Source organism: Vulpes lagopus, chromosome 20 (genome assembly GCF_018345385.1).
Source record: "Vulpes lagopus strain Blue_001 chromosome 20, ASM1834538v1, whole genome shotgun sequence".
NCBI lineage: Eukaryota > Metazoa > Chordata > Mammalia > Carnivora > Canidae > Vulpes > Vulpes lagopus.
The window spans coordinates 28,750,995-28,762,500 of NC_054843.1; the positions used below are offsets into that span (position 1 = coordinate 28,750,995).

Below are 11,506 nucleotides of genomic sequence, written 5' to 3' on the forward strand. Positions count from 1 at the left end.
ATTTATTTATTTATTTATTTATTTATCTAAGAGAGGGAGAGAGTGCATGAGTAGGGGGACAGTCAAAGAGAGAGAGAGGAAGAAGCAGACTCCCTGCTGAGCAGGGAGTCCAATGTGGGACTTGGGGCTCTGAGATCATGACCTGAGCAAAAGGCAGACACTTAACCAACTGAACCACCCAAACACCCCTTTCAGTAGAAGTTTTTAAAAGCATATCATGAAATAAAACCACAACTAGAAACCTCCAATAAAGACATATAGGGCTCAACTCGGTTTTTTATTTTATTTGTTATGAAAAGTGAACAATGCCAAAAATAAAATGCAATATTAGGAGTTCATTTGAAAGTTCAACCTGCCAGTTTGTGCTGATCTCTTTACAGATTCAGCCCTACCTTGTTGTCTCCTAAACTATAGGCTGATAGGAGGAGCGCTGCTGTGACTGCAGCCCGGTGAGCCCTAGGTATGGCAGGGTCTTATATCAGAGAGAATCAGAGATGTTCACTCTGTAGAAATCACTGGCAAAAGAAAAAGGATATTTTGAACTATATCTCAATAACCGAAGACAAACATTTTTTTTCTTTTAGTCGACTACAGATTCAACTGACCAGAGTTAATTTTGCAACCATGCTGCAACTGAAATACTTATACAGTACACATTTGATCTGGTACATATGTAACTGCACTAATTTGACCTTGGAAATAAAATTAATATATATGCTACCTTTTACAAAAAAATGTTTCTCTTAGTCTGTGGAATGATTTGAATTTATAGCAGGCTGTAGGGAAATATTGTAGTGTATTATATATAATAGCTCATCGTTTCTGTTTAAGGAAAACATGACCTTGAAACATTCAGATTTGTGTTTTGACTTGTCAAAATAGAATGTTAAAGAATTAGAGAGTAATACCAAAGCAATTAATGACAACCGTGTATGTATGTATGCATATATTAATGAACTTAGATCTGGACTTTCAAGTTATCAAGTTAATACTGTGACTAATTTATAACTCTCTTAGCAGGATTAAATTCCTGCTAAAATTTTATTCTGGTGATTTATTAATGGAGTATGTAAATATATTAATAATAGTACAACCTGTAGTTAGTAGAGAATAATCATTGGTATCTTTTTAATACAGAGAGTAGTTGTAGAGCCAGACAGCTAAGTTTGCCTCAGTGATGTTTAGAGTGATGTTTAGAGTGTTTAGAGTAACAAAGAGACACCAAGAATTTCTGTACAAGAAAGATTTTTACTGATATATATGTGCATCACTGAGCCCCTTCCAGCACTCCAGTCAAGAAAATCTACCACTTCTTTGTCCTGATGTAAGGTGTTCAGGGAGGTGAGTGATTCTTTGTAGGTGAATTATAGTAGGATAAATGGGAGGCTTCCTTTGAAACATAAGAGTATAAATAGGAAACTTTTTGTTAGTGTTGTAGGAGGATGCACTGGTAATGGGTATTCTGTGATTTCCTTGCAGCCTTCTGTCAAGTACACCATTTGTTCTGGTCATACTTAAATGAAACAATGGCTAGAGGAATCATTATCTTATGGTCAAACTGAAGATACCTCAGAGTTTCTCAGCTTTGGCACCATTGACAATTCAGGCCGAGTTTTTCTCTGTTGTGGGCATCGTCCTTGTCATTATAAGATGTCTGGCAGCACCACTGGCCTCCAGCCACTATATATGCTAGTAGCATCCACTCCCCATTATGACAAACAAAAAATGTCTCAGAACATTAAAAAATGTCTCAGAACATTAAAAAATGTCCCCTGGGGTGGGGGGTATAACTGCCCCTGATTAAGAACCACCTAGTTACCTAATGGCCAAAGTCACAGAATTTTCAGCAAAGGGGTTCACTGAGTCTATAACCACATGTGATATAAGGACTATAATTTATAAGATTTTTAAAAAATGTATTGATATAAAAATAAACTAATCTTTTTCAAATGCTTACTAACAATTTTTTTGTTATATTCTCATTAGAAGATGCTTTATCATATATTTTCAATTGTTAACAGCATAGCAGAATAGCTCACAATACACCATTGTTACCTAGTATTAGAGATTAGTGAGATTTCTTGTTAAGAAAGCAAATAGAACATAAGATTGTATTTATTGCGCATAAATAGGAAGATGTTAGAGAGTGTCATTAGAATAGAATAAATAGTGGCATTGAATAAAAATATGTATGATTGCAAAAGTATCTAAATTTTGCTTACTGGTGTCCAAGTTGGAGGAAATATTAACCTGTCAGACAAAATCTAATTTATAGGGCAGCCCGGGGGGCTCAGCGGTTTAGCATCGCCTTCATTCCAGGGCATGATCCTGGAGACCCGGGATCAAGTCCCATGTTGGGCTCCCTGCATGGAGCCTGTTCTCCCTCTGCCTGTGTCTCTGCCTCTCTCTCTCTCTCTCTCTCCCTGCGTCTCTCATGAATAAATAAATAAAATATTTAAAAAATCTAATTTATAAAAACATGTTTAAAGAAGAGAGCTGAAACGCTGGAGCAGTGTTCATTCCTTCCTATATATATTTTGTCACCAAATTCTTAAAGATATAAACAGTCTGATGATAGGATCTTATTAAGCTTTGTTTTATTAATCTTAACATATCTAGCATTTTACATGGCTCAAAATATGTAGTTTTGAAATATTTTTTGAATTAATGAATTCTGATACTTCCAATGATCTCTTCCTATTTACACTGTTTTAGTTTCACTTGCAAACACGGTCTTGCCTGGGATATTGCTACCTTTCTAAATGTTTTTTTTTTTTTTTTTTTTTTTCTTCTAATTTCATTCTCTATCATACCACAGGCAAAGATTTTATTTTATTTTATTTTGAAAAGTCATTTTGGACCATGTAATTTCCTTGACTTAAACTCATAATTGACTCCCTATCACTGAGGAAAACCCTAAGACCTTTGGCAGTAAGCATATTTAAATTTTAATCTAACTCCTGCCTACCATTGCTACCTCATCTCCCACTACCCACTCATATACTCAGATGCCTCAGCAATGCTATCTTCCTGGCATTCCTGGAAAGAATCAGAGGCTTTCTTGCATCTGTGTGATCTTGCACCTCTTACAATTCCCTCAGCCTGGATTATTCTCTGCCTCTGGTCTGATTTGACCTAGTCTTAAAATATATAAGCAGCACTTGATTTTTATTCAAAAGGTCATCTTTTCTGCCTGGAGTGTCCTAGCTGAACCAAGTCTTCCACTACACTTTGTTTTTAATATATACTACCTTTTAGTACTTCTCTTCTGCAGCCGTTCTTAACATTTTTTTTTTATGACCTACACTAAAATGTTATTATGTTGTATTATAACTGTCCATAAGTCAGGTCTGGCTGGGGTTTAATCTTTCCTTGTGTTTTAGTTTGAGAACATGAAGGTGGTGAAAAAGTTTATTCAGATTGCCTCTCAGATGGCCTTCTCTGGTACCTTCAAGCTACAGACTTCCCTGCAGCTGCCAACAATCTATGGAAGACTCCATGTCACAGAAACTATAAGAACACCCCCACTCCCACATCCCCTCCACCCACCCCCCACCCCACCATTCTCTTAGTTTTCTAGCCCTGCTAGCTTTCTATGGTTTTCTCAGCCCCACGCATCAGACTCTGGAAAACAGAAGTGGAATGACAAATTCTAAGGCTATACAGGGTTCAAATCCTGGCTCTGGTCATTTACTCACTATGTGGTATTGAAGAAATAATCATCTGTAAAATGTGAATAATAATGGATTTATCTTATAAGGTTGTTGTGGAAATAATATAACTAAAATATGTAAATAAAGCACTTAATTAGAACCTGGCACATATGGAGTGTTCCATCATTATTCGCTATTCTTTTATATAAAGATGTTATTTAAAAGCAAGCTAGTTTAGAAGGGTTAAAAGAGCTATTTGGAAGAGAGTATAATACAGTGATTTGCAGAGGCTCAGAGCTGAGCTATTTAAGTTCACAATAGCTCTATGATATTGACTAAGTGACTTAAACTCCCTGTGCCTCAGTTTCTTAATGTACTAAATGAAGATCATTCCTCCTATGATCACTGGGTTTTTATATGGATTAAATAAGTTACTACACATAAAATACTTAGAATTGGTAATAAGTTAGCTAATTTATTATCAATAATAACTCAGGTGGGAAGGCATTTTGATACTCATACTTATTTAAAAAGTTGTCTCATGGAGACTGCCACTCCACTCAATATTTCTGTTGCTTCAAACTCTGCTTTTTATTCATTCTCTTTGGTACTCCCACCGATTTAAAGTTTCCCTTTATCTCTTCTGGTATCTAGAAAGCTTGAGTAGCACTTCAACTTAGCCAGATGAGTCCTAGAGGAAAATGGCTTTCCCTCCATAAGCAAAAGTGATTTGATTCCTCCAATTCCAGTTCAATTTTCCACCACAGAGAGCTGTGGGCTGGTATTTACCAGAGGTCACCAATAGGGAAGCAAAATTTGAAAATCTAAATTTGAAATTTCCTTAGAGTCAACCTGGCCAACTATATCCCCTGTTGAGGAAGGAGTGCGTTTCCTGTTAACTTCAATCTGGCCCAGGTCCTCTAGAAATGTTTGACATTTCTATCAGCATCCTTTCACCAGGTTAAACCCACTTACCATTCTCTTGTTCCACCTAAAGCCCAGATAATTAAAAAAGAAAAACAAAACAGAGCTCACTAATTATGAAAAGTTTTTTTTTTTTTTTGAGCTGAATGAGCCAGATAGACAATAAATAAGTTTGGTTCTAGAATCTTCCTCAGAAGATGATGGTGAGGGAATTGGCCAATTCATTTTACCAACATCTGTTTACAAACATTCTGTTGAAGAGAGGGAAAGTTGAAGTAAATAAGATGAAGAATAATGGGTAAAGAGAAAATAGAATTCTGAGTTAAATTTGGGCTTACTATTAGAGTATACAGAGACATAGAATTTTAAATTTACTATGTATAAAATAAGCATGCTGTGAACTTTTGTCACTTCCTTCAAAAGTTGTCAAATGAAAAGTTGAATACAAATTAATTATTGTTTCTACACTAAGGGATAACTTGAGACTTTGTTTTGTGTATCCCATAGTATATTTGATAAACATTGCTTCTTTTACATAAGCAAATTTTAATAACTGTATTTTCAAATTTAAGGTACTTCATCTCAAAAAGGTAAATTATTCTTTTAAAAGTACTTCTTCCAATAACATGATTTGAAAAGGGCAGTTTATCCCATTTTGAAAGTGGTAACATCATAAATTGGTAGTTATCATTATATAGCAATTGATTAAAGTACATAACTGCATAATTCATGCATTGTGGCCCACTGATTAAAGGAATAAGTGACCATAGAGATAATACTAAGATGTAGACAGATTTCAGATATTGGCCAGAATGTTTCGATCATGCTAATTCACTTCAGGCGATGAGACTAAATTACTTTTATTTGATTTGCCTGCACCTACCTCGTCTATCGTCTGGGAGCAGAGTTATGTGCCCGGATGTTAATTATCCCCCCACCCCACCCCCACCTTGTGATCTGTAATGTTTTCATAAATATAACTAAAAGAGACTGAGAGACCTAGAGAGCTTTTTGTATTTCCATGGTGATGCACACAAACAAGTAAAAAATGTGCTTCCCTGGATGTGATCAGCACAGCCCTCACAGCGGCTGTGTTGCTATTTGCAAAAGTTTGCTTACAGCGTTCACGGTGGGTTCATGCAGGTGACACAGAAATGCCCAGATAAACTGACTTCCATACAGAAGAGAACTGTAACTACTGGGAACTTGCCCTGCCTGTCTTATTGTTGGAGAATAAAATAAAAAAAAAAAATCATACACTTACGGTTCTTGCAATAAATATTTCAGACCCTTTTATGAATAATTAGTGCAGCGGCAATCCCCTTTTAATGGCACAAGGTGAAGTGAAGGAAAAATAAAATACATCTGAAGTTCTGCGTCTTGCCCTGCTACACCGCTGGAATCCTCGTCTATGCACACAATAGATTAACTACCCTCTGTGCATACTGTATCTTGCTCAGCCCTTAATATTCCGAAGCGGGGCTGAAGCAGTCGTTATCTGTGGCGGTTCCTGGGTGATTTTCAAGCCCGGCACTACCCACCCAAGTGGCAGTGACACCGGCTTTCACTGAAGCCTTATTACTCTTAAAAGAGCAATTTGGTTGGTTGCACGGCTATTAGGATCACACAGCAGCCTGAAAGCTGTCAGTACAACTGCTTCTCATCTTTTTCACACAATCCTGACATCCTTTCTCTTTTCTGCTGGACACAGACATTACTGTTTTTATCATTTTCCATCAGGCTCACCCAGAACACTGAGGGATATATTCCCACTGAAAGCAAAGTGAAGATCAGAAATTATTTTATAGCTCCTGGAGCTGGAGCAGAGCTGACTGCGTGCTGAGAGGAGCCGGATCCGTGAGAAATGTAGCTTGGCTCAGGGCTACATCAGGGAGCTGCTACTTCAGCTGTTAAAGATGGCAAAACAACACCTACCTCGGGTTTTTCAATGATTAAGGCTATTTTAATAACCGGGAGGGAAGAGGATGTGAGAAATTTTGTGAAATTAACTTGTGGAAATGTTATCATTAGAGAAAGTGGGGAAAATTACTAGACTTGAACTTTTTCTCGTTTTGATGCTCTTTTTCTCTGGACCAACTCTGAGCAAGCTGACTCGGACCCCCTGGAAAGGAAAACCTTGGAAAGGGGGTAAGTGATGAAAGTTTTGTGTTAAAGATCTAAATGGAGTTAGGAGGGCTGATCAATGGCAACTTGAGGACAGCTAAAGGTAGAGGAACTGCATCTGCTGGAAATCTGATTTTTATTTCGGGAAAGAGGATCTGTGTTGTCGGTGGCTAGGAAGAAGAGTTTGTCTCTGTTATTGATATAAATATGCTTTTGCAATTTTTGGTTTTCCGGGCTATCAGAGCGTTACAAGGATTGTTTCCAGCAGGGAAACTATATAGGGCCAGATGCATGGTGCTGTGGTGCAAGCATATGTGTGGTATCCTTAGGAAGCTGCGTTCTTTTTAAAAAGAAATGGGTCCTGAAACTGTTAGCTCCCTGAATTGTTTGGCAGATTTTGTGAAATGGTCAGAGGGGTGCCTGAAAGGGCCATGTGATGAAATGCAGTGCTACCAACGCTAATTTTCTGGCTGACTCTATCAGTGTTGATGTGTTAATAAAGATAAATTGCATTAACTTTATTGAAAAAAAAAACCTGCTGAACAAGAACAAGCCTTTAGGTACTTGGAGTATGGAAATCCATTTTCTTCTGCTGTTGAAAAATTATGATGCTATAAGAGAGAATTTGTGATACTTTGACCCTGTTTTTTTGTAAAGTTCAGTTGATTCTGGTTTTCCTGAATGCCATTTGTTTACACTAAACACAAGTTATCAGGGTATCTGTGCTGTGAATGCTGTAAGCCAAGATGATGCTGCAGAAAATATCCCATAAAAGACTTTCTGAACTGTGTTTGCATGTTTTGGGAAAAATCTTGATGGGAGATATCAGAGGATTTTGCTTTGCAGGAGCATTCTTTTCCACTAACATTTCTCTCAGCTCTGGAAATGTTGTCTGGGTTTCCCCACCTTTGCTTTACTGTCAATGGTATGATGTGAGGTTAAAGAGAAGCATGAACATTAACAAGAAGTTTTAATAATTTATCACAACATCTCAGCAGGATCTTCTAAATACAGGAGCCCCTTCAGTTTGATCTTTCTGTTTCTCCTTTTGTTGCATTAAAGATATTACAAATCTTCCACCTATAGTACCTTTGAGGGAAAAGTTCCAACAGGCACTTAGCTTAGATGCTTGGTGCAGATGCACTCTGGAGGAGTGGAGCTGCAAATTATCTTTGGGCATTGTAAATTATATCACCACATGACTGTATTTCCTCGTGTTATCAATGTGTGTGGGGGGTGGTTTTTTTTTTTGTTTTTCCTTGCAAACTGTAAGCTGTTATTTATGTTAGCCTGCATGGCAGCTTTTTGGTGGCTTGGGATCTAGAGATGTATGGTGTTGTGGACTCTAGGGGATGTCAGAAGTGTTATCTTGTACTTCCTATATCATTTTTTCAAAGACAGTCTGTACTTCTAGCATGTAAAAGTACCATTTCCTGTGATAAACTTTGGCAGTAGACTTTGGAGCTCCAGCTACCCAGAGAGAAAGATTGCTGCAAGGTTTGGGAAAAATTGTTAACCTAGTCAGAAAGGTTTATTTCAAAATGTTTGCATGTGTTCCTGAGCGTTTATTCATTCCACGCAGCTTTAAATACAGATGCATTGGGTTGCATTTGTAAATCAGGTCTGAAATGTTTCGTCTTTGAACATATGACTACTTTTTCCAATGTGCTCTAACTAGCTCAGCTAGAAATTTGCTAGCTCTGCTGTATGATGATGATATGACTCAGTCAAGTTCAGGAATAGGCAATCATAGCAACATATTTCATTTATCATTAAAAGGGTTTTGTGTATTTTAGAAAGGTCAGGCCAGTTACTAGAAAGCTTTAAACGTGTTGAACGCTCTTTAAAATTATTTTCTTTTTAATGACTCTTTCTGGCAGTGTATATGCATTGCATAAATACTTTCCACAGATTCTGAGTTCCTGTATAGTACTTTTACCTTGATATGCATATGTACATGTTGTAAATATTTATTTATTCATGAGCTTGGCTATTGATGGCTGTGTTATCTTGCGATGGGTTTGTAAAATTCTGTTACTTTTCCCTTGGCATATTATGCAGTCTTTTGAAACATATTTTTAAAAATTTTTCAACATTATTTTCTTTTTCAGGAAGTAGGGGCCCTTATTATTTTGTAGAATACTTACCAGAAGTATATGTCTTTATGGGGTAAGTTGAAGGGGGAGAATGAGGGTTTTTAAATTAAACATTATGGCCAGAGGCAAAGAGGATCAAGGTTCAAAACACAAAATAAATTTTAAAGAAGGTCATTTTAACTACTTTTTAAAAATTGCTTCATATCAGTGATTCATTGAAGCTTATCTGCTTTATAGAAAGATCTTTAAAACTGATGCTCCTTTTTTTTTTCAAAAATCCTGGAAACAGTAATAATAACAAAAATAACAAAACAACAGAGTTTTCTTCTGATTTTTTTTTTTTTTGGCTACTTGCATTTGTCTTAATCTGATTGAGCAGCTGTCAACCTCCATATGGCAACCTGCCCACACTGACAATTTCCATTTTTGTTGTATTAACAGGAAGCACCATTATGAGAGAGGGGGTTACTGGGGCAGGGCCAGGGAGTGGTGGCTTCACAGATCAGTGGATTGCTGTGGCCTTTGAGGGGTGGTACAAACAGCACGTGGTTAGGCAGCTCGAAAGAGTTATGTATAAGCTGACTTGTAAGAACATTTGGAGAAAATGCTGATTATTGTTGGCTATCAAGGGATTTTTAAGCTCATCAATGAACATGAATCTCAAATATAGGTTAATAGGCCAGCAAGTTTTCCCTCAGGCACGTGTTTTTCTATTTAATCACAATATATGAACTCCTTAAGGGAAGTCAGGTGTCTCATCTGATTAGTTCAGAGCATAGCATAAGTGATCATAAGTTTGCATTCATGAAAAACTAACCAGAAATCCTCACTACAGTGCTGACATCATCCTCATTAGGATTAAAAGACCTAATTATTTTGCATTCAATTACTCTCACTGGGAAGACAGTCTGAAAGACTTAAAGAGCTCCATTCCAATGACCAGAACTTAACAGAGTTTACATTGTTGAGAGTCAATATATTTAACAAAAAGAGGATTTTAAAAATATCTTTAAAAAACAATTCTGCTACTGGAATTTAGAATTTAAGCCAAGTTTTAATAGTTATAGTTACTATTAAAAGTGAAAATGGGAGGTAAATAAATATAAATAGAAAAATAGGTACAAGAGGTATAAAAGTTATAAATGGGCAAAGCTGGCTCCAAGGTGAGTGAAAACATTCAACACTGGTGGAACACAAACACTGACCTATGGGAGCAACTCTTGATCAAACTAAGGGGAAGGGCCAATCCCCATGCAGTTAATGCCCCAACCACTTTTCCACTTGACCTTGACTCCGTTTGACTCTCCTATAAGTGTCTGTTGAGTTCATTTAAGCTTCTCAGTTATGACATAGGAATTAAACGATGGCAACAGAGCCTGAACTTAACAAAGCTTTGGATGATTCAAAAGATTCTTTCACAAAATACTCATACTTACTTCCTCATAAATTATGGCAGTGAGTTGCCTGTGTTTGTCTCTACTGAACAAAGAAAACCTCTCTGGCAGTTATCATCCCCCTCTCTATGAAGGGTTAGAACATATTATAAGCATATACTATGGCATTAAATCAACTCATGGTACATTGAAGCACTGATATGGGGATATTCTGAGTGCCATTTTAGATTTCTATAGTTACTAGCATGATCCTTTCTAATATATTGGCAATTATTTAGGGATTTGGGACAATGTGCTGAAGTTTTCTGACCTTTATAGTTTTTAAAAATCTGAACTATGTGCTACTGTCTAATACCTGCAAGACCATTTTCATGATATTGCTTCTGACATCTTTCCCAGTTATATGAGCTGGTAAGAAAAATCTACTTTGAAAAAAAAGAAAAAAAAAGAAAGAAAATCTACTTTGAGCATTTACCTCAAACAATTCAGTAGCTCACATTTTTTGTTATTGTGTAAGAAATAGAAGGCTTTCATTTATAAAATTTACATACTGATGGTTTACTCTTTCACAAACACCACAATAAGGCTTTCTGGTTTGAAGAAACAGAAACAGATCATTTATTCTTTGAAGTTTTTCCTGGAATGTCCCTTTACTATTACCCTGGCCTTAACTGCCAGATCAAAGACCCCTCAACCACATACTGAAAGTAATATTCTATTTTTTAAATGACAAGGGAATTTTATTTAGATCAGAGGACAATTTCAGTTTTTACAATACTTTTGTGTTGCGTATCTCTATATTTTGCTTACCACTTTGTAAGATATTTGAAGAGAAATCTTGTCCTTGATTCATATTATCAGGCAGTCTTACATGTAATAGATGACCAATAATTTGATGAATGAGCAGGGTATATGAGATATTAGACTGGTAATAAAATATTCTAGGACTATAGTGTTAATTACACATTTCTTACTTTTAACTATGTGCTATATCTTACCTTTCTAATGTTGGGAAATCATTTTTATCATTATTCTTTTACTACATCATTTAAATTTCAGTTTTAATTATAGAAAAATATGAATGTATTTATAGTATTATAAAACTTAGGAATTCTGGCAGACTCACGTAGAAAGTAGTGCAGTAAGGAAAAAAGAAAGCAACGTTGTTGTTCAAAAGTAATTTATAATGTGAGACTGAATCTGGAAACTGAACTGTATGAATATTCATGGAAAATGTAGAGTGTTTTTGCACTGTGTATAATCACCACTTCTGTTTTTCATTTGTTTAAATTATTTAATCTCCATCTGTATGCAA

The 11,506-nt window shown here is 36.2% G+C and overlaps 1 protein-coding gene across 15 annotated transcripts in view; it reads left to right on the top strand.

Annotated features, from left to right (window-relative positions):
• The window catches only part of ROBO2 (roundabout guidance receptor 2), a 1,676,347-nt gene that overhangs the window by 381,868 nt on the left and 1,282,973 nt on the right, over positions 1–11,506 (top strand). For 5 of the 15 annotated variants that reach the window (XM_041734859.1, XM_041734866.1, XM_041734858.1 and 2 more), the window contains exon 1: positions 6,279–6,725. The exons of 1 other annotated variant lie outside the window; for it this stretch is intronic. In XM_041734859.1, the coding sequence (XP_041590793.1) occupies positions 6,596–6,725 (130 nt within the window). In that variant the 5' untranslated portion in view covers positions 6,279–6,595. Of the gene's footprint in view, positions 1–6,276; positions 6,726–11,506 lie in introns of those variants that run through there. 9 more of the 15 variants (XM_041734853.1, XM_041734854.1, XM_041734855.1 and 6 more) reach the window with 3 other exon arrangements.